The sequence below is a fragment of the Pseudoliparis swirei genome, chromosome 2 (genome assembly GCF_029220125.1).
Source record: "Pseudoliparis swirei isolate HS2019 ecotype Mariana Trench chromosome 2, NWPU_hadal_v1, whole genome shotgun sequence".
NCBI lineage: Eukaryota > Metazoa > Chordata > Actinopteri > Perciformes > Liparidae > Pseudoliparis > Pseudoliparis swirei.
Window position 1 is genome coordinate 17,200,870 of NC_079389.1, and position 24,270 is coordinate 17,225,139.

At 41.7% G+C, this 24,270-nt stretch overlaps 1 protein-coding gene across 1 annotated transcript in view; it reads right to left on the reverse strand.

Annotated features, from left to right (window-relative positions):
* The window catches only part of LOC130205434 (5-hydroxytryptamine receptor 2A-like), a 47,268-nt gene extending 24,859 nt beyond the window's left edge, over window positions 1-22,409 (reverse strand). Inside the window, exon 1 of the mRNA XM_056432808.1 lies at window positions 21,938-22,409. Within this exon, the coding sequence (XP_056288783.1) occupies window positions 21,938-22,409 (472 nt within the window). The remainder of the gene's footprint in view (window positions 1-21,937) is intronic.
* Between the last annotated feature and the right edge of the window lie 1,861 nt (window positions 22,410-24,270).

The following is a 24,270-nucleotide window of genomic DNA, read 5'->3' on the forward strand; positions in this document are numbered from 1 at the left end:
GATGTCTTAAATTTCTATTGTTAAAAAGGAGAGAATCAAATGTAAAACTGTCACGCCCTCCAGCCTCATTCCCACTTCCCAAAATCCTCCTCTTTGCCATTCTTAGACTTCTCCACCTGATCCAGACTCCTACATCCACCTGCTGTCCTGTTTCCTCTTTCCCTCTCCATATAACCCATGTCAGATTGAGTAACCCATGTCAGATTGTGCAACCCATGTCAGATTGTGTAACCCATGTCAGATTTTTGCCATGTGCTTCTGGTCTTTGCTTTCTTGATTCTGTAAACCGTACCGGAAAATCTGGAACATGTTACCCGCCTGTTTTGAACCTCTGTCTGATCTTTTGGACTCTGGAATTCCTTCCTCTCCATATGGAAAACATTAAATAAGATTTCACAGCATTTGTTTGTGTCATAATGTGAGGATTACAGTCTCCTCAATGTTCAACACAGATCTGTAGTGACGTTTAAATCACATGCTTCATGTTCGTCCATCATTCATTCATGAATGTTTTCGTATCATTTTTGGGAAATATTTAGACTTTTATGTGTAACACCCTGTTCTGTTTCTCCTGTGTTCCGTGTCTCCTATGTCTCCTGTGTCTTCTCTGTCTTAATTGTTTAATTCCTTGCACCTGCCCTCAGCCACTCTTGTCTCGTTACCGTCTGATGTCGTACACCTGTGTTTCCCCCCCTATATATTGTGTCAGTCTTTCCATTGTCTCGTGTCGGATTGTCGTCTCTAGTTCCGTGTCCTTTTCCCGTCGTCCTGTCCCTCGTTCTGCCTGTTGACCCTGCCTGCCCCTTTTGGACCTTGTTTTTTTGTAAACTGTTTTGCCTCATTAAAGAGTGCTTTTTTTGTTATTTATATTTCGTCCAGCCTGTCACAAGAACCTGACATTATGTGCATAAACACCCAACGTTATACATACCAGCTGCTGCATCATCATAACATATTGCACAAAATATGAAGACAATTGAATTAACTGAATAATAAAAATAGTTTTAAAAATAAGTGACTGTATGGAAGAGAGGAAATTGATTTAAAAGTTAGTGGGATTAACCGTCTGACTTGTGTTTGTTGTTTCTGGTCCAGCAGGACGTCTCTCTGCGGTCGATCGTCTCTTCTGAGTTCCCCGTTGAGCACCACAAAGAGAGAAGAGAATTCACCCTGAGGGACTGATACGGTTTCACACTATTATACCGTTGTTGGCCCGGAGGGGATTATTAAACCTACCCCCCCGCCCCCCACACACACACTGGAAATAATCCCCCAAAACATCCCACAGGACCTGCTGCGATGTGACTTTTTGCTCCCCCGCCTTCTGCTGCAGACAGAGCCGTCCTCATGAAACTGCTGCTGCGGTTCACTCAACATGTTCTGCCATTGTCACCTCTGCCTTGTTCCTTTCAAACAGCCGAGAGCCGACGCCTCTGCTTCCCCGGGTTGTGAAACCTCAACACGTGGAAAGGCTGCGACTGACATTATTCTTCGGTAGCCGACACCAATTAGACCCAGTAAGCTCTGCAACAGAGCTCGATCCGGGAAAAGAAGCCCATTTTCTTCCCCGTTCAAAGTGGGCTGAAGAAGCCGGCGTGTGAGAGAAATAAGTTCCAGGGAGAATAAATAATTTAAGTGATTATTATACAGACAGCGCAGCAGATCACACGCTCCGACAGCACACTGAAGTCGTGTCAAAGCTGCTGCAAATCAGAAAAAAAACTGTCATGACTCATGAACGTTTATTTTTTTATATCCTGCAGTGTCTGACAAAGTATCCTGGTGTAATTGAAATGTTAAAAGTAAATTTCGTTTTCAGGGGCCTGCTGTTTTATTTGCTCTTTACATTAAAATAAAAGACCTTCAGTCACTTTGTATCAGTCATCACAAACACTGGAGCTAGAACGGTCCGACTTATTAATAAATATAAATGTCCCCGACAGCTGTAAAGATTGACCAATAAGAAAGTAATTGTTAGCTGCAGGCCTGAACAATTAGTCCATGTGGCTCAAAGTCTGGAACATTGCAACCTGACCACTTCATAAATAATCAGACTTCTTTCTCTGTGTTGTGTGCGAGTTGTTAGTGAAACCATAAAAAAAAAACACTGCATCTGAAACAGCTGTGTTTTCATTGTGTAACAGTGAAGGTTGACAACGGGTCATTCCTTCAAGTCTTCTCAAGTGTTTGAGGAGGTGCGTCGAGAGAGGAGAACAGAGTGCAGAGCGTAGATAGTCCGACACGGGATGACAGTCGATCCCATCGGCCGTCTCTCGGGGAGGTCAATCTGCCGGTTGTTGATCAGAGTGGAGGCTTTAATGTGACACGACCTGCTGCGGCCGACACTCTGGCCGCAGTCAAACAAGAAACTGATGTGAAATACCTTCTTTTCGCTCCCATGTACACTACCGTTCAAAAGTTTGGGATCACCCAGACAATTTTGTGTCTTCCATGAAAAATCACACTTTTATTTATCAAATGAATATAAAATATAGTCAAGACATTGACAAGGTTAGAAATAATGATTAATATTTGAAGTATTAATTTTGTTCTACAAACTTCAAGCTCAAAGGAAGGCCAGTTGTATAGCTTATATCACCAGCATAACTGTTTTCAGCTGTGCTAACATAATTGCACGGGTTTTCTAATCAGACATTAGTCTTCTAAGGCGATTAGCAAACACAATGTACCATTAGAACACTGGAGTGATCGTTGATGGAAATGGGCCTCTATACACCTATGGAGATATTTCATTAGAAACCAGACGTTTCCACCTAGAATAGTCATTTACCACATTAACAATGTAGAGAGTGTATTTCTGATGAATTTAATGTTAACTTTATTGAAAAAACAGTGCTTTTCTTTGAAAAATAAAGTCATTTCTTTGTGATCCCAAACTTTTGAACGGTAGTGTATGTTTCTGTGGTCTGAGTTAAAGAGGTTTTAACCCGGAACATGTGCCAACTGTTGGTTAACATCTGAATCTTTTATACACAGTCCAAACCGCAGGAAACAAAACTGCATTCGTGGCTTTTGAAACTCGCTGAACTCTCGATCGGAACAAAACAACGACCAGGGAGTTTGGACTCCATCGGAAACTATTCAACAGTGAAAAAAAGATTTAAAGTGAATGAGAAAAAAGTAAAAATTATATTACACTCCTGTAAGTTAAGGAGAGTAAATGTTGCAATAGGATTGTTATGAAATATTGATTCAAACAAGGGTCGACTGGAAATTGAAAAATCCTCTCAATTTCAACATTATGCCTGAACATGCACGTGCATTTTAATCTGTGCTTTGAGGGTGACGGTTATTTGTGAAACAAGTTGGTGGCACAATGTGCAATCCACGTGCATGTAGTGCTTGCAAATCACTTTTAAATATGTGGCTGTAGGCCGTGGAAACTGAAGCAGCTAAATGGAATTCAGCCATCATTTTTTAAATACTATTTACATCTTAGAAAAAGGCCTGTTATTGTGTCTCATTCATCGCATAGAGCACAACTGCTACATCAACAAGACAGACCAACCAACACATTTGTAATGGCTGCAGTATTGGCTGAATCCAAAGGGTTTATCCCACAATCTCCACCGCCTGTGCGGTCAGAGTTTAATCAACCAGGCATCGCCCGTGTTTGAGTATAACTCATGTAGCCTTCTCTTTAACTTTTTCCTTGAACTAACCACCAAATTGCAAAAGCGCTGGTTTCAAACCCGCTTTATCCAACTCTTCACAGACTAAATGGGCCCGCTGACACATCAAGAGACGATGGAGTCAGACGTCTGAGAGCTCTGTAATGCGGCATTAACACATTTCTGCCATGAAGTGAAGCTGGGTCAAGTTAGAGGAGATGCTTTCAGAGAGGCAGGGGGTGATGTCATCGTGTTACAAGGATCATGATTCCTGATTCAAGAAGAAAAGAGAACTCTGAAATATAAAAATCAGAGAAGCAGCGATCTAAAACAATATTGGTTGAGCATCGCTGATCTAGATTAAACAGTTTTCCATTCAGCTGCAGCACAAAACTAATATTCTGAAAGCTGCCGCTGATATTTTGCCACACATGCTTAACAATAAAAGCATTTTGATCTAAGTTAATCAGCAAACTGCAGGAGTCCTCACTAATGCTGCGTTCACACCAAAAGCGTTTAGAATATTTGCAACGCTTTACTGGCGTGAGTTTACTCGCTTGACAATTTGTGGCTTTTCACGTGATTCGCGCCTGAGAGGGGGCGGGGCTTATCTGTGGCTTTACTCCGTGGAAACCATTGGCATTTCCTTCATCCACCACGGAAGAACTAACCACGAGTTCTGCTTTATACTTGTTGAGGACATCCTCCAAACGTCGGAACATCTAACGCCCTTGTGTGTGTGTTTATAACATCACCCGTAGGCTCACACAGTTCGTGGATTTCACCGATTACGTCTGCATGACTGCTGCTTCCAGCTCCATTAGAGCATCAGAAGCCAGTTAGATTCACAAACGGCGGAGCATCTCAACGCTGATTGGCTTTCGCAACTTGGCGTGGGGCGAATTTTTCACTGAAGTTGAAATATTTCAACTTGAGGCGAAAGACACATTTTTTGACACATTTTCAGTTTTTCTGTTCCACATATCTGGAACAAAGTCCCTGAAAGCTGCAAGTCTGCTGAGACCCTTTAAATCCAGACTGAAGACTTTTCTATTTGCTGTTGCCTTTAATTTAACACGACTCAAGGATATCTATACATTTCTACATCTCACTACTGCATTTTTTATTTACTGCTTTTCAACTTTTAGTCTATTTCTTGCTTTTTGACTGTTAAATGTTTTATGAATCTTCTTAATTATAAAAAAAAAAAAATTATATATTGATACTTTTAATAGTTTTATGTGAAGCACTTTGAATTGCCTTGTTGAAATGTGCTACACAAATAAACTTGCTTTGCCTTACATAAAGACTGTGTGACCTTTACTGTGGAATTGGAGCTGGTGACGTTAACTGTTACGGTTACTAAACATTTACTCTGTATAATGTCAAATAAAAAGGATTGTTTTAGACATCTTCATGGAAGTAGGTAATTGTAAAAAAAAAAATTGTCTGCTACAGCTGAGGCTCATGTTTTCATGTTTGGGATCATATTTTGACGAGTGAAAGCATGATAGAAGAACAGTAGCGGTCTATACCAGCGTTTATGAGCAATACCATTCATGTTTCTTCTCATTAATAGTTTAATGTTGTGGTAGCTGTCTTTATAGATTACTACATTTTAACAGCTTTATTTTCCAAGCTGAACATGTTATGTCAAATCTGTTTTACACTTTCTATCCACAATAATACATTTCAGTTTAGTTGTATTGTCCCAAATGCATTGTGCATGGACTGTATCTTTATTAATATAGTGGTTCCTTTCAGCTACGTGAGATATGAGTGGATATTTACTGTGACGGCTGCTGACTCGGCTGAAAAACAGGTTTTACATTCAGGTGCTCCGCAGAAAATCCATTTCCTAATAGTTCACTCCGAGACAACCACAGAAGGGCTCTGGCAAGTTATTTTAATGATTGCCAATGTTCCATCTAAAGTATGTTTGCAATGATAAAATACGTTTTCAAGAGCGCTCAGTCTCCTGATGACAACGCTGGAGACGACGAGAGGCAACACAGACCCAAGCGTGAAGAGTGGGGTGCAGGTAAATTAAAATTAACAAATGATAATGGCAGCCACCAAAGGTAGAAACAATGAATAGGATTAAAAACTAAAATGTGTGAGGATATATTTGATGGGATTGTCAAGAAGGTGAAATGATACAAAAACAAGGTTATTCTTTGTCAGATCCCTCCAAAGTGTCACAGTGCTATTAGAGTGGACACAAAAGCACAACTCAGACAGGAGTAACAAAGATGAATGTCTTTAGTTGAAAACAGGCTGGGTCAAAACCGGGAGATCAGTCCAAGAAGCAAACTAGTCAAAAGGGGCGGGGCAGAGAATCAGAGGTCAGGGCAGGCAGGTCAGGAATATACACTAATAACACTGGAGAACTTGGCACGAAAACACAAGACAATCTGGCAGAGGACAAAAGCAAGTGAGGGAACCTAAGTAGACAGGGACTAACGAGGGAATGGGCAACAGGTGAGACGGGCATGAAGACCAGGTGAAGGGAATGAGGGACTAACGAGGGAGTGATCAGAGGCAGGTGAAGGGAGTATGACTGACGAGATGGGAAGCAGGATCTGGAATGACATGATAGTTAGTGAGACAGGATGAAAACAACTAATAAAAAAAGGAAGGTGTGGAGCTAAACTGTTACACAAAGGGTATTTTGATAAAGAAAAAACAATTGACTAAAATATATCGGGCTCATTCTGATCCAAATCTGAAATACTAACGTTTTGTGGGGGAAAAAACCTCATGGTTGGCCTTAAAAACAACTAACTACAGTTAGGGTTGGCCAATAAAACCACAGCAACACTGGTCTTGTGGTTGCTTTTGTTTGTGCATGTTTTCCTGTGTTGAATAAAACAATCCAGCATACAGTATGTGTGCTAATTTAGTAGGAACAAGGGCATTTTAGTGAGAAAGCGTCTGCCTCATTTCTTCTCATTTCTTACTCATGATTTCTTTCTCCATCTGAAGTTAGAAGTAGCTGCGTGGTAAAAGTGCACAGCCCACTCTCTAAGTGTTAATGTAATAACACAAATAACAGCCCTGATGACTGTCATTACACTGTCAGCTGTGGCGGCAGCGACAACAAAAACATGGCAACAAGCACGGTGATGTGCGCCGTGATTAATGTTTCCACCCACAACTTAATGTACACATTCACACCGTGCACATCTGTTACCGAGACTTGTTTCACACGCCAAGTTTGATCTGAAATCTTGAACCTTCTGGTTGAAATATAAATGTATTCTCTCAGTGGTGATATCCAGGCTGATCCTCAGGTTGGTTTCTCTCATTCGTTCCCACAACTTGGTTTCGGTCCGTCTGTGATGATGTGACATGCAGCACATGGTCTGTTCATTTCATTACATTACAGTAAATACATAAAACACAATGTGTCTGTCTCATCTGATGACGTCAGTGTCCTTTGGACTTGTTGGAGTGGAGACAAAGAAGACCCTGAGGTCTAATCCTGCAGTTCTATAAATACAACAGACACCAGGTAAATATGTATTTTTCTTCCATTCTCATGGTTTTCTCCACTCCTATCTGTCAGATGAAGAACGTGTACAGTGGTCATGTGACTGATTCCTTAGACATCTTTCTCTAGTTTGTGTGTACCGATTGTATTTGGTTCAAAGGTAAATTATCCCTTATTATATTTACCTTTGTTTTCACGTGTTCTTTTTAATTGTGTGTTCATGTGTTTGCTCTGTCCGTGTGTTCGTTGCCAAACCTTTTCATGTGTAAACAGATTATCTGCTGGCTGATTAAACTGTGTTTACATCTTTTCTGTTTAGCTCTGAACTGCTCTACAACAATTAAGACATGACGCCGCTTTGCCAAAGTTCTCTGCAACTCTGCATACAAACAAAGGAAGGTAGAAGAGGATTTTCTCTCTTTCTCAAATCCTTTTGTTGATTTTACACCAGTATTGATGTATTGAAGATGTCTAAGTGAACTGGCAAAACAAGCTTTTTATTTACAGCAAAGTTCAAGACAGTTTCAAAGTGACTTATGTTCAATTTAACTAAAAATAAATAGAACATGCGAAAGAAAATGTAACGAGAGACGGGAGACGGACACACTTCCGTCAACACACTGTGCTAATTGGACCAAAAAAAAGCTGGAAAAGGTTTAAAAGATTCAGACGTCGTGAGCCAAAGACCCGTTTCTCATTGACGCAAAACTGTGATGGTGCGCTGCAGATGGAAAAAACTAAACACAAAAGGAAAGAAATGAAGTGATGTGGAATATGTTGTTAAGTAAAATTACAGATAATATAATGCATATGTGACAAATAAAAGTCATGCATCACAAAACTTACTTATTGCTTAATTAAACTTAAATCATCCGACTGAAAGTAATATTTGGACATGAAGGCACATGCAGAACCACATGTAACATGGAGACGGACCCAACCTGATTGTTTTTTTCCTGAATGAAATGTTGCATTATGTCAGGTAGAGCGCTGATTGGCATCAGTTGTTTAAAAAATGCTTCACGATCCTTGGCTTCCTACAGGTACAGGGGGTTGTTCAAAATATCAAAATATAAAAACAACCCTTCCCCAAACCTCCCCCCTATTATTCTTTATTTCACTTTTCAATTCAATTCAGTTCATTTAGTATCGCCCAATAACACAAATTACAAATTTTCCTCAGAGTGCTTTAGAATCTGAACACATACGACATCCCTGTCCCAGGACCTCACATCGGATCAGGAAAAGCTCTAAAACAAATTTAAAAAACTGTGATTTATGTTGCTGTAGTTGGGATTAGTTTAGCCAGCATAATCCTCACTGCTGTTCAGAACTTTTTTCGGAGGGAATCTTTGCAAAGATTACAAAATATCCACTTTCAATTCCCTGGTGGTCGTATCTGTAAATTGTGAGAAGATCGTTTCCAAGAGAAAGCTTTTTAAAATCACAATTTTGTTTGATGCATTTCTCATTGAATACATGAACACATGTTATGCTTTAAGGCTCTTAACACGCTCTTCTTTTTTCCTCATCAGTAAAATAAAATACTCTAGCCTTTCATAAGTTAAATGTTATATGTAGGCTACAATCAGAACAAAACGGAGATTAAAAAGATATAAATTTTTTTTTAAGATAATGGAAGATTGGCAGCCCAAATAAAACCTCCTGCCATGCACCTGTTGGTCCTGACCACATCTTTGGGAATGAGAGGGGTATTACAGGATAGTGAAAAATATCCAAGTTCACATCTTTAAATGTCGAGTTTTGCCTGAACAACAGTCCAAAATCCAAAGATATTCACATTGTAATAAAATAATTGGGGTAAAACAGCAAAAATATCGTGGCTTGAATTGGAGAATTTTGTGATGGACAAGTAAAAAAACAAAAAACATGACAGTCTTGAGGAACGCCCCATCTGTAACAGTTTAGCGCCACAACTTCCTTTTTTTATTAGTTGTTTTCATCCTGTCTCACGAACTATATCATGTCATTTCAGATCCTGCTTCCCATCTCGTCAGTCCAACTCCTTTCACCTGCCTCTGATCACTCCCTCTTCAATCCTTCATTACCTTCACCTGGTCTTCATGCCCGTCACCTGTTGCCCATTCCCTCATTAGGCCAGATTGTAATGTCCCGGTGCTATGAGTGGACCCAAAAGCACGACTCAGATAGAAGCAACAAAGATTAATTTCTTTAGTTGAAAACAGGCTGGGTCAAAACCGGAAGATCAGTCCAAGAAACAAACAAGACCAAAAAGGGGCGGGGCAGAGAATCAGAGGTCAGGGCAGGCAGGCAGGGTCAGAACAGGCAGGTCAGGAATATACACTAATAACACTGGAGAACTTGGCATGAAAACACAAGACAATCTGGCAGAGGACACGTGGAAGTGAGGGAACCTAAGTAGACGGGGACTAACGAGGGAATGGGCAACAGGTGAGATGGACATGAAGACCAGGTGAAGGGAATGAAGGACTAACGAGGGAGTGATCAGAGGCAGGTGAAGGGAGGTGGACTGACGAGATGGGAAGCAGGATCTTGAATGACATGATAGTTGGAGACAGGATGAAAACAACTAATAAAAAAGGAAGGTGTGGAGCTAAACTGTTACACCATCATCCACTCCACCTGCTGAGCGTAACCTTGAGGGATGTCTGATGAGCATTACTTCAAGAGGACCAAAGTCACACTATCCTATCTTTTTAATTTAATTTGATTTAATTGTAGTTGTTTTTTTACAATGAGACCAAAGGCACTTCCCCTCAAAGACACAGACGTGTCCCCACTTTGGTCCCGTTAAAAGAAATGAAGTCCGTAGAACTTTTCACTGAATATTAATGAGTGGCTGGTTTTATAAAGAGTTTTCTCATCTGCTTTTCTTTTTGCCTTCTTCCTTGTGTGGCTCCCTCACTGGAAACAAAGTGAAGCGGTCAAGATGGTGATTCATCTATTAAGCTGAGCTCATTTATCAAGTTAAGCAACTCTGCACTCCAATGTTACATCATGAAACCATAACCAGCTCACTGTTTAGAAGGCCATGCAGTCATCATATAAACAGCAATTACTGTATCTGTTCCTGAGTCCAAGTCTAATTATCCCATGAATCAGGACCAATTAAAAAGGAAATGTACAAACAGTGACCTAAGTTTTTAGACAAAGGAGCCATAACTTCAGTATTGATCAGCAATATCAAAACACAACGTATGTTCATTTATCCACAAAGAGAAGAAAAGACAGAAGGTGTCGAAAAAGAAGAGGTGCAGAAGTCACTGGAAGACATTATTTCATTTAGCAGTTTTACGGGCTTTGTCTCAATCATAATTAGATGCATAACAGCAGCAGCAGAGGCAACGAGGATATTACAGTTCATATGTATGAGAGCAGAAGAGAAGTGAAGCCAACGAGGAGCTCAGGAGAAGTTGTTTCAAGCAACGGAGTCAATGCAGTCGACTGTTCCGGAAGCTAAACAAAAGCAAGTCATCAGGGAGGGTTACGACTGGGCAGCAGCGACCAACACAACGACATCATCATTGAATTCCAGTGAATAAAAAGGCTCGGTGAACTGTGGCAGTGCGAGTACATTCACAAGTGAAGTCGCATGAAAACCCCCAGTTCAATCAACACACCTGCAGGTTATGGTCACGAGCCCGCAGACATTTAATAAACACAATTAAACACGTTTTAGATGGTTGGACACGTGAGGAGCTGACGGACGTCATCCGTGGACTTAGATAGAAAAGTGAGCGTCGTCCCAACCGAACGTGATCCATCCAAGCGACAGCGTGCCAAAGCAGTGTGTCATCATAAGCCCAAATTATCCAACATTAATTACATGCTCAAGTTTCAAGTTTCAAGTTTTTATTGTCACATCCCCTTTTATACAAGTATAATCGGTTTGTGAAATTCTTATGTGCAAAACACCCGACAGCAGTAGCAGACTAAAAAAAAGAATAAGAATGAGAATAAACTATACAATACTGCTCTCTGAAGTAAGTGGAAAAGTTTCATCTTCACCCATCGACAGCCTCGAGTGAGTCTGCAATTCTACTTTCGCTTAGACTTCAGGACTAAGCCTGATACGCTCACAACAAAACTGGCAACCCCGCCACGAGGACTATTATTATGAGACTAAAAATAATAACGCATCACGAGGACAGGGCGTCTAACGAGAGGACACATGTATAGAGACTGCACACAGTCACATAGAGATTGAAAAGAAAGACAATCAAGAGGAGAGAATGTGAAATAAATAATGCTCAAATAAAAGTATAAAGTGACTGGACTTATAAGTAATATAATTCTTTACAGTAAATTGTCACAGTTTTGGCCCCGATACTACACTAAATATTTTGGAGGCAATTCGTATTTAGTCTAAACTGTTATTTAACTTTTGAGCCACAGGAAATACAGGACGCCGCTGTGTGTCAAACTTAATGTGTGTGTTGAAGGCTTATAACGGCCTGGAACGTTTTTTAATGTCACAATTACACAGTCATTAAACAACAAGGGGTTTTGGTTGCTGATTCCAATTTTCTTTATTCCAATTCTGCTTTTTTCCCCCCAGCAAAATGGAGAATGTTTGGAGCAAGCATTTGCTCCAAACATTCTCCATTCTCATCTATATATATATATATATATATATATATATAAATACATAAATATCCTCTGTCATCCCCAGGACATTTCCTTCCGGTCACTCCCCTGCACACCTCTTTATACTTAATATTTCAGATCTAATTTCACATATCACTATAATACACATTACACTTGAACACACACTTACAGTACCCTGTCTACAGCACTGTTATCTGTTTGTGCACTTTATTTGATCTTATACCATTGTAAATGTGATGTTTAAATTCTTGCACTAAGTTGACTGTTGATTGTTGTTGTTTTGTTTGTCTGTCTAATGTACACACCAGCCGCCAAGTCACATTCTTTGTGTGTTTAACACGAAAATGAGTCACGAAAAACTCATTTTTTCGTGACTCATTTTCCTCTTGACCTTTTTGCCCTGCTGTCTCACATCTGGCCGGCAGAGCCCAATAATAGTTCTGCCCTTTTGTTTGCATCTGTTTGGGTTGGTTCTGTCTGGTCATGCCACAGAGGGGAAGGCTGGTGACTCCAACGCCTGCTGCTGTTGCAGCTCTGTGTCGTTTTCTTTCTCGTTTTAGTTTTTTGTCAAGGCCGCTTTGTGCTTCGCTCTGCAGCTCAGAGACGCACAAAAAGACAACAACTCCTCTATCTTTCGCAGTTGCACACGAATGGAGGAGAGCAACACTGGCTATTTTCCACTTGGGATGCTCTCTCTCACTCTCTGTTCGGATCCCTTCATCATCCTTTCTTCTATCGAGCGTGTTATGATTTGGAGTGTTTCCTGTTTTGTTTTGAAGTCCCTGTCTCGTTTCCTGTTTCCCTGCGCTTCCTTCCCTGTGCTTGTCTGTTTTGGTCCTGATTGTTCCCAGCCACGCCCTGATTGTTTCCACCTGTGTCTCATTTCCCCAGTGTATTTAGCTTGTGTCTTTCTGCTTGTTCTGTGTCTGTTCGTTTTCATTCCTGTCTGGTTCCTGTCCCTGCTAGATCTTTAATAATAAATCCTGTGTTTTCTGAGAACTCTGCCTGCTGTGTTTGGGTCCAAACCTTGCATCACCTAACAGAGCGAGGAATTAGAGGTTCTTGATGAGTGCCTCATCAAGACGAAACCAGCGTCTGAGGACTTTTCCACTGTTATATAAGACTTGTTACACCCGGCCTACTTCTCAGAGTGAGAACAGATTATTAAAGCCTAAACTGTGTCCAGAGCCTTTCAGGGGGCTGTCGCTCGAATGGAAATGGGCTCCACAGCAACAGAATTTACTCAGCCACATTAGATCTATTTAACCTTTTATGTCTCTGTTGTTTGTTGGTCGGCAGTTGCTCTCCGTTGGTGATTCATCAGTTCAACAATCGTGTCATCATGTAATCACGTTATCTATAATTGCCCTTCTGGTAGGAGGTCTTGTGAGGATATGCGACCTTCAATACATCATTTAAACCACCGGAGGTGAGTAAAAACAAGAGGGTTGAAGTTGGTCTCTAAGGGTGGTCAGAACAATAATAGACAAACCACAATTTGATATGTAAATAAATAGAGTGGAGTAATGTCTCCCAGAATATTTAGTCGCTCCACATTTGTGTGTGTTTTAATCTGAGTTTTAGGAGTCCAGCCGATAACGTATGGCCACAGTGGACGGCCCGGCCTCCGAAGCTCAGTATAAATAATACATATACAGGAGGCCTACATGCAATTGTGTAATATTTTGGAGGATCCAGTTTGTGGTGTTAAATTATTTTAGTTTTTCAGTTTCAATACTTTAAGATATTCATGTAGCTATTGTATTAGACTGCACTGGTTTTAGCTGGGTGTACCTAATAAACTGGATACTGTGTGTTTCTCAGAGTGCAAATTATCCAGGAGTCATATTAGTTATTTTTTTAATGTAGCAGATGCTGTGACTTAAAATGTAATGTAAGATTTCGGATATTCTTTTAGAAAACAAAAATGATCACCTTTTTTCTGTTTTCAATCATCTTATAATGAAAGTATTCATTATATAACGCAGCAAATCTGTGACGTCTTTTGGATTTTCTATTCAAACTGTTAAGTATTTGTATTGTGGCCTGTGCTGTTCATGCTAACGTTACCAATTTTCTGCGTTTGGCTCCTTGTGAGATTGTTTCTGAATACTTTCATTTTTACATGGTTTAAAAGGCAACACATCTAAGGAGACGTGTTCATTTTCAGCTCCATACTCTGGGCATGTTTACATGCTTTTAATGTTCAACCAACTCTTTATTTTTCTCTTAGGCTGCTGTCGGTCTGAATACACCTGTTAGGTTTCAAACTGTGCAATGGTCAATGTATTGTGTCGTTGTGACATAAAACACGTACGGCTTGTTTATAGGCTCAGTTTCTGAATATGGGTTGGTGTAGGCCTCCATGGACGGAGCGTTTTTAACACTTTCACAGTACTTTAATGGCACTTAGACCTGCTTTTTTATATATAATGACACAAATATATCCCTTTCCAGTGTGAATACTTGTAAACATCATCCTGCTGCTGCCCCGTCCAAAGAAAGACGCCAGAACCTGTAAGCTGTTTGTCCTCGGTCTGTCTTACTGTACTCCCTCTGAGTGGGAAGCCAATCACATGAGTGGAAAGGGAGAATAAAGCAGGAGTGATAGATACATAGTGGGGTCCTGAAAAAAAAAGGGGAGGAAGAAGAGGGAGGAAATACATCTGAGATTCAGAAAAAAAATCCATGACTGTTATTTCTGAGCCTCAAAAGACTGAAACAAGAACAGAGATCTACTGGTCGACTCGGACTGGAATACTCTGTTCCCATAGGTCCTCTGTTCTTCACTGTTGCCTAGAGTGACCAGAGGACCGAAGAAGGCTGAGAGAGACTTTACCACAAGAGGCATTGATTACCGAGCAACTGAAATTCAAAAGCCCTGTACTGAGTGGAGAGAGGGGGTTGAAAGTAGAGGTTGTTTTATGCTGAAAGGAAACTACTGGAGTGTGTGACAAGGTTTGCAAGTGCACATCAAACAGACACAATACGTCCAGCTCACTTATAACCACTTAAGGTGTTTGCACGAGGTACCCATCGGCCGACTGCCGCTGTGGGCTGTAACATGACGTTGGACTAAAGGTCCCTGATGAAGTCTGATAGTTAAATGTAGCTACCTGTCCTTTTTAATTTACCTGTTGACAGATCTGGATGGTACACATCTCTTTGGTGTTTGTGTGACATCTCTCTTCATCTTTTATTTTCTCCTGGATTTGTTTCTGTTGGTTTTTCCCATTGCAGTGGAAAATAGAACCGAAGGGATTCTACTGACGAATGTTGACATTTGCGAATAAAAAATGTGATAAACTGCGAAAAATCAGCTGAGAGTCACAATCTAGCAAACAGTCAGTGCAGTTAAACGGAGTGGCTTCACCTTGAAATGAACAACTGTGTTTCAAAGTGCCAGCGATCTCTTCCGGGAAAATAAATGTGCCTCTTGAACATCTCCTAAGATATCGGCAAAACTATGCAGGAGCCATCAAAGCAGACACAATATCAAACCTTGTTTCAGACGGGAGGTCATTCAAATAGAACTGTACATCTATAAATACCATGGGTGCAAACTTTAGTCAAGTGAAACCCCGAAGTTATTGAAGCTCTTTACACCAGTGAGAGGGGAGTCGGGAGGATTGTTTAAGGTGAGAAAGCACATCAGTCTGTCGAGTGTATTTTGACATCATTTTGACATCATCCCCGGAGAATGCAAAAACCAGAGCCGCTGTCATCTTTTTATTCAAGGTGCTCTGGGATTGTGTTACTGTCACGCTGGCCGTTAATAAGCACCCGAGACCCGCGTGATTTCACGTTTTGCCGATTTGCATTAAATCACACAAAGTCCAGCTGAGAAAGATGCGAAACATCTCATTAGTTCTGCAGGAATTTGTCATAAACCAGAGTATTGAACACATTTCAACCTGATGGTGGATCTAGATTTCTTTTTAAAAGTCAGAAGGAATGATGAGGTACCATTATTGGATAATCGTGAATTTCTAGACCACATTTCCTCCCTATCCACGTGAAAGATATTGAGATATTTCACTGAACATCCATCCGATGATTGTTTGAAACTTTGACTTACTTTAAGAATGTAGCTCTCTATATAAGTAGCTATTTAAAAAACCAAGACAGACACTTGAGTTTTGATTCACAGTGCGCGACAGAATGTTGTTTCCATGGAAAATGTCAAGAGAAGTACTGAAGATGTCATGTTTACAACTGAAGCTGCATTTCCACCTCATGTACAACCAAAGAGCGCCGGGGTCGACACATAAAGTATCGGACACACGGAGTACATCCGAGACAGAAGAATCAAAGTCCCATTCAATGTCTTCAGAGACAGCTTCTCTTGACTCGCAGTCGGTTAGAAAATACCTGGTTGAATAGAAGGTCTAGAGGTTAGCGGAGCTGCAGTTATATCGGAGTTATATTTGAAAGAAGAGCAAAGAAAGACGCTGAATACGTTTTCACTCTTCTTCTGACTGGCTTTCCTCTAGCGGTTCTATCCATGCCACATTTACCTCATTTGCAGTTGATTTGACCTCATTTATCGTATTCATAGGATAACTAGTCTAACTAGAACGGGCACTCGGTAGAGCGCATACCTTCGCATATCACAAGATTGGGCATTGAATTATGAACATGTTGGCATTAGTTGCATGCCAATTGGATAAGAATTGACCGCGCTATGGTAAAAAGAAGATTTTGACCTATCCATGACCTTGACCTTTGACCCGATTGATCCCAAGATCTAATCAAATAGTCCCCGGATAATAACCAATCATCCCACCAAATTGCATGCGATTCAAGAAGATGTTGACCTTTTCATGACCTTGACCTTTGACCCGATCGATCCCAAAATCTAATCAAATGCTCCCCGGATAATAACCAATCATCCCACCAAATTTCATCCGATTCGGTTTTAAACTTTTTTTGTTATGCGAATAACACGCATACAAATAAATAAATAAATACACGGCGATCAAAACATAACCTTCTGCATTTTCAATGCGAAGGTAATAAATGATGGCAATACTAAAATGACCACCTGCAATTCCCCCTAGTGTTTCATGCATGAGTGCCCCTGACCTTAGTGTATGACTCTATTATTACTCTAATCTTCACAACCATGACATCAACCACAAACCAATCTACGACCTCATTAATACCCATTCACATCCTCATTTCTGGATTTCCTCTCGTTATGGTCTTCATGACATGAATATTGACCCATCCTATGGCCACCGGCTCGCTCTGTGACATCATCAGGCCCCTCACCCTGACCCAATGCTGTGTTTGCTCTCTGAGTCAGGAAATTAATGTGAGGAGCAACATGAGAGAATAACCGCGGCGTGTGTTTGGCATCGGCGCGCCTAATGACTTCTTTTGTCTTCTCATTAAAGGGTGGGGAAGGTGAGTAATGAGCACCGGGGGTCCTTCTTTTGGGAGCGCTCTTCCTTCTGGCTAATTTACCGCCGCTCATTTTAATGCAAATTAATTAGCTACTTAGGGCTTACTTTGGTTTATTTGATAAGGGACAATGCACATTAATAAAAACATTTCTGTAAATGTGTGTGTGAGTTATAGCCAAGAGGCTATTTTTCATCCGTAGTCCCGAGAGTCAGATGTCACAAAACAAACCTAAAAACAGAGATAAGATTACAAGGTTTATACAATATTGACACTTTTCAATGGGAGCACAAACAAGTAATAGTGAGAATAGTGAGCATCCTCATTCAGGAGACTCTTAGACATTGTCAAGTCTTTCATCACACCGGGTATATCTCTCACATAGATCATGAGACCACCCTTAGATCCAACTCTCCTGTACATGTGGTCACCTGGCACTGTTATTGCTGCTGATGGAGCATTTTTGTGGAGCCAGGTCTCAGATAGACAAACCAAGTCTACATTGGAATCAAGTAAAAGATGATAGACTTCATCACTTTAAGATTGAATACTTCTTATGTTCAGATGCCCGCCGAAGCTTGAAGCCCCTTATGTGAGCGACGGCTCGTGACATTTCCAGAGACACCGAGGGAAGCTCAGGGAGGCAGAAGTGTGAGGATCAGCTTGAAATGGGCATCAGTGAAGGGCAGTGGAGAGTGTGTGTGTGCGTGCGTGTGCGTGTGTGTGTGTGTGACAGATAAACAGAAAAAACTAGAACGGGCACTCGGGAGAGCGCATACCTTCGCATATCACAAGATTGGGCATTGAATTATGAACATTTTGGCATTAGTTGCATGCCAATTGGATAGAAATTGGCCGTGCTATGGTAAAAAAAATGATTTTGACCTATCCTTGACCTTGACATTTGGCCCAATTGATCCCAAAATCTAATCAAATGGTCCCCGGATAATAACCAATCATCCCACCAAATTTCATGCGATTCAAGAATATGTTGACCTTTTCATGACCTTGACCTTGACCTTTGACCCGATCGATGCCAAAATCTAATCAAATGGTCCCCGGATAATAAACAATCATCCCACCAAATTACATGCGATTCGGTTTTAAACGTTTTTTGTTTTGCGAATAACACGCATCCAAATAAATAAATAAATACACGGCGATCAAAACATAACCTTCCGCATTTTCAATGCGAAGGTAATAAGGGCGAGCAGAGAGGAAACATACTGCTTCCTGAAGCTGACTGAGGGAAGCTTCCTTCAGCTGCCACTTGCACCACCAGCAGTGTTCAGGTACAGAGGAGAGCTGCCGGCTCTGGAGGTATTCTTCCAGACTAAAGTCAGACTTTAAAACATGAATTCCTTATGGTTTTAGGGACGGGAAATGTCAGTCTATCGGTCGGTCCACCACTTTAGTTCAGATTAAAATATCTCAACAACGACTGGATCTATTGCCATGAAATTTGCCTCAGATATTGATATTGTAAAAACAGAATTTGCTTAAATCGGTGGATGAATTGGCACCTAACATTAAACAGATATCTTACTGACTGGCAACAATAAGGTGATGTTTTCTTTCTCATCAATTGTCTCCAGCTATTGTCTGAATTGAATAATGGAATTAATATTATAATATTTTGTCAGTTACTTTGGGTTATGGCGATACATCTCCAGAACTAACAACATTGCCATATGCTTTATTATGCTAACATTTATAACTAAAATGGTAAATATTATATCTACTAAACTACATACTTCATTCGTTGCCACCAGACAACAGATGATAAATCTCAGTTCGGCCACTTGTTAGGACATGACATGATAATGACCCTGCTCAATGCTTGTGCTATCTGCTCATACACAAGTGTATTATTTTAGGGGTTACACGTTCTTCTCACATTTAAAACCAGTTACCCCCTTGGCTAAATATTGAACTTCCACTACTTTGTATGGTTATGGTCTTGTGGTTTAACTTTTCAGACGAAAGAGCACCTGATGTCAGTGCAATTTTCATGATAACAATTATATCTATTACGTTTTTGACTTCTTATGCAAACGCAGAGTGCAAACATGTTCATCTCCACACGGCACAAAACAACCCTCTGCTTACTGGAGGTCCTGCATATTTAACGCATTTCGAAGGCTTGTCTTTCAGGGCCTTGAGTCAAAAATCTAAACTGAAGACCTGAGCATAAACGTTTATTCTAGTCCTCTTCTTGAAAGTAATTTGACAAGATAATCTCCAGCAGATGAGTTGTGGTCGGTCTCTGGCCGTCTGCTGTGTGTATGTGAAGGGACCTGGGCACAACAGCTCAGTTAGTCTTTTTGTATTTTCCTGTGGCCTCTTTTCATTCATCTCTGTAAATTCACTGGTTTTCCAGCTTTCCGTGTGTCACGAATTCCCCACCTTCCTAGTTAAATTCATCCTTCTTACATGTTTAATTAACTCTCCTGTCATTCCAGATCCTGTCATCCTCACCTGATTGTCCCTCATTCCCTTCACCTGGTCCTCACGCCCTTCTCACCTGCAGCCCATCCCCTCATTAGTCCCTCACTATTTAGCTCCCTCACTTCCACTTGTCCTCTGCCAGATTGTCTTGTGCGTCACCGCCAAACTCTCCAGCGAATTCCCTGTACTACTTCTGATCAGTGGCGGCTGGTGATTTTTTTTTGGGGGGGTTCAGTTTAAATAGCACTCAACAATGAGAAGAAAAGAGGTTTTGAGTAGAATATAGTAGAACACAAAGCTTTATTTCAAGAACACAGCGTGCTCAACATGGTCCAATAACAACTATCAACACACTGTAGCTTTGGGCATGAGAGGTTCAGAGCAGCTTTAAGGAACATTGGGCTGGGTTTCAGAGGTTTCACCCTCACATGAAAGAGGTTCAGAGCAGAATAGAGTCAGAAAGAGATCACATGTTACATTGGGGGACAGAGTAGAGTCACTACTGTAAAGACAAGTAGCTCCTCTCTTTAAAGTGGTCAAACTTCTCCATAACTCTCTGGTTAAAGTCAATCATGTCTGTAACCAGCCTGTTTCATTATTCTTGAGGGAATGTGTCTGTTTTTCAGAACTTCTTCGTTGTGTTTCGATGCCAGTTCGGTCTCCTTCTGCTGACTGTAAACAAGCTTAGCTTCAGGCTGTTAGCGAGTTAGCTCCATGCTCTTAGCTAGATAACTGCGGCAAGATTCGTGCTTTACACTTGTCTGAAGCTCTGTAGATCCGTCACCCCGTTGTAGTCCAGAGAGTTTCAGTCCCAGGACTTTGGAATAACAGACAGGGGAAACAAAAAACGAATTACTCATGGAGCATCCAGCTAACCAGCTCCGGTTAGCATATAGGCATGAGGAGAATATCCGGGTGTACGTCCTCCCGCGGTCAGCGCTTTGCTGCAGAATTTTTAAATCCGGATGTTCGGGTCCCAACTCTTTCAGCCTCTTCTTGTCAATATCTGACCGTCGATTGAAAGGTGTTTGGTTTAGAGATACCACAGAGTTTTCAGTCGCCGACGCCATGCTAACATAAAGCTTCTGCTAGCTATGTTGCTAGCGTACCTCCGTGGAGCTCTGGGCAGCAGGGTTGCCAGGTCTGTGTGACACAACCAGCCCAATATCAGAACTCAAAATATGCCCGTGCCAAACCATATACACTGCTTTTAAAGTCCAACAGCATTGCTATCATTGCCAAATGTATTGTAATATCTACAAAGTAACAACATATGTTTAGTATGCCAGCATTAAAAGCAGTTTTCCCTAAACAGTTATTTCACCTAGGTCCTAAAAGTAGCCCGATTCCGCAGGAAAACCGCGAACCTGGCAACACTGCTCTATGGGCTGAGGGAACATACGGGTCCAATCGCGTGCGCACATTTTTGCGACCCAAGATTCCTGTTTCATCCGCCAATGAGAAGCCGTCCTTGGCGAAACGACTGAAATGTTTTCTCGATGCCGTACACACACGTTAGATTGCCTCGGAAAAGGGGAGGGGCTTCTCTCCGTGATAATGGCGATATATTATATTTTTTCACATTAACTTAAGTTGTTGTTGACAGGCTGACGGTCTCCCACACACATTTAGCGCGTCAACACGGTATATTGACTATTTAAATGATTTGGCATATAATGTTTTTTGACAGGATTTTTTTTTTCTTTTTTTTTTCATCTCAAAATTTTAAGAGGGGCGGCGCCCTAGCGCCCCCTATGGACGAACCGCCACTGATTCTGATCTGCCTGTTACGACCCTGTTTACCTGTTCACCCGACTTGAGATTTTTGCCTGCCCCTTTTTGGGGATTTGTTGCCCTGTTTGACTGACCACCCGGTTTTGACCCTGCCTGAAAGATTAAGTAAACAGCCTCCTCCTGCATTCCTGTGTTTGTCGTGCTTTTGGGTTCCAGTACCTGTAACCATTACACCGTGTGCATGGAAGCGGCGCTAAAAATAAAACACATCACCGTCAACAACACTGAACAGTGCCATCACTGCCCACAAGGGCCCACCCACGCATGTCACAGCACACATGAGAGTGAAAACAAACAATGAAAAGGAGATGTCAGATTTCTTGTCATTTCTTTTTTTTCATGCCGTCATTAAAATAATATTTGGGCCATTTTCTTGTGCGGTGCTAGTGAAGCCTTAAACATGCAGACAGGTGCAGTTTGTTTGGTCAGTTATCAATCCGCACACCCTTTCGGGGGCGGGGAGTAACTGTGTGTGTGCCTGTTGGATTCGAGTCAGCAACGCACCGAATGTCAACTTAATGAAGCCCCAACATCAGTGTCACTCAAAGCTTACCATAGAGAATGGTCACCATGGAAACCGGCATGACCAGGATGCCGAGGAGCATGTCGGCGACCGCCAGGGACATCAGGAAATAGTTGGTGGCATTCTGCAGCTTCTTCTCCAGGGAGACGGCCAGGATCACCAGGATGTTGCCCATCACTGTGACGGCGATGACGACTAAAATCAAAAGCGCTGCCCAGTTCTTCTCCGCCGCCATCTCTCGTTGAGGACAATGAGACCCGTGAATCCTACCGCCCTCCTCGCCGTACACTCCTCCGACGTTGCGGTAAGACAAGTTCCCCAAGTGCACGTCGATGCCAGTGCGGGGCACGCCGCTCCCGTGACACCCGCCCGAGTTAGTCCCGTTGATTCTCAGGGTGCTTTCCTCAAATCCACGAGGAGACCAGATGTTGGACTCCAGAGTGGTTACGGCTCTGACGGTGTTGGAGATCAACTCCGACACGTTGCCATCGCGCAGGTTCATGCCGTCGACTCGATTACGGCGTCGCAGCCGGAGACAGAAACGCCTCGGGACCGCTGCCTGGAAAATGGGTCAGAGTGGAGAAAGACAGAGGAAAGTCTTGTCATCATTTACTCACTCCCCGATTCTGTTCCCCAGATGAATGCCATGAATACAACATCAAATCTCACTGAAATAATTCATTGTATTTCAATATGTCACTTATTTCCTTTATCTGAGGAAACTCAAATCATCTGTCAAAGGATCAACAGATGACGATCTTCTCTGCACCGGCAAACGAAAATAGCTGCTTAATTCAGCATAACAAGAAGCGCAGCTGTTCAAGCTCAAAGGACATTGTCGAAAGGGATAGAAATGAAATTGTTTGGTTAATACCGTGACTGTGTGCAGCCCGTCCCGCAGCGCTGGAAAAACAAACAGGAAGAAGTGTTCCAGTTGGGCTCTGCTCGAAATATCCCAAACCAAAATCGCATGTCGTCAGTGATTCTTTTTTCTCAAAACTCTTCTCATCTTCCGATCGTAGAATCCATTTGAAGCTGGAGCGATGGGGACAGAGTTGCCGATTTCTCATCCTTGAAGTCTGGGCTCGTCAAAGCTGCACTCATGATAAAAACATCAGGCCCACCTGAAGCCCAGGATCTCACACATCTGAAAGGCGTCTCATACGGACGACTCTTGACCTTTTAGTCTCTGATTTTCATGATACAGATATCCAAGAATTTTCAGCCTTAAATCACTGAATTAACACGTTATGAATTCAGTTTGAAGAGGATCTTAAGACATATCCTCGGTCCAGCTGGGTTTCCCCTGCACTACATACCTGCACCGATGTAATTACTGCACGTCTGTGTCTTCACAAACGTGTGTGGAAATCCTCGAGTGTCCTCGCCGTCTTGTCTCAACTCATCCCCGCACCTGTGAGAGCGCGTCGGCAGCCGACAGAGATTGATGATGAACATGATGATATTTGACGTGTGTGTGTGTGTGTGTGTGTGTGTTATCCGAAGACACAGAGTTAACTTTCTCCTCTCTCTCTTGTCTCCTCACAGACACTTAAAAAAAGTCTTAATGGGGGAAAAAAATCCCTGTTTTCCAAAAAAAAAAGAGATCTTAAGAGTATTTTAATTATTCCTTCTCCTGCGTTCATCAGCTCTCGGTTGAGATCGTCAGTCACTCTTCAAATCCTCCGACGCAGATCTGGTTCGGTAATCCTTCAGCTCCTAAAAAATCTTCAGGTTCTTCAAACCTTCATCTTTCCCTCTGAGGATATTTCCACGTCTCTTTCCAAAAGGAAGACAAATAGAAGAAGAAGGAGGAGGAGGAAGTCTCTTGTTCCTTATTTGAACCATCAGCACGCAGAAGAAGGTTTTGTGTGGATTTCAGGAGTCGGTAAGTCGTCGAGTCGTCCTCAGTGATGATCAGGAGCTGAATGATTTGCTGCTCACGCTGCTTCACAGACAGACCCTCACTCGCACTGCACTCTCTCTCCCCCTCTCTCTCTCTTTACCCAGGGTCTCTCTCTCCCTTGTACCATATTCTCTCTCTCTCTCTCCTAAGCGTCTCTAATTCTCTCTAACATTCGTTCTCTCTTTTGCTGGGTCTGAAAGTCCTGTGCTCTCTAAACCTCCTTGTATTCATCTCTTCCTCTATTAATTTATTTGTGTATAAACAGTATACATTTATACATAACAACAATGAAATTTGAGGATCAGTCGTTCCTCGTCACTGTCATCAGTCAGGTTTCAAGATAGCTTGTTATCCCGTCTTTCTTAAAGAGGGTGGTCTTTAGATTTGAGAGCATGACTCATCCATTTCATTCCAGATTGTGTCTCTCCCCGTCCTCACACTGCCTCTCTGCTTGCAT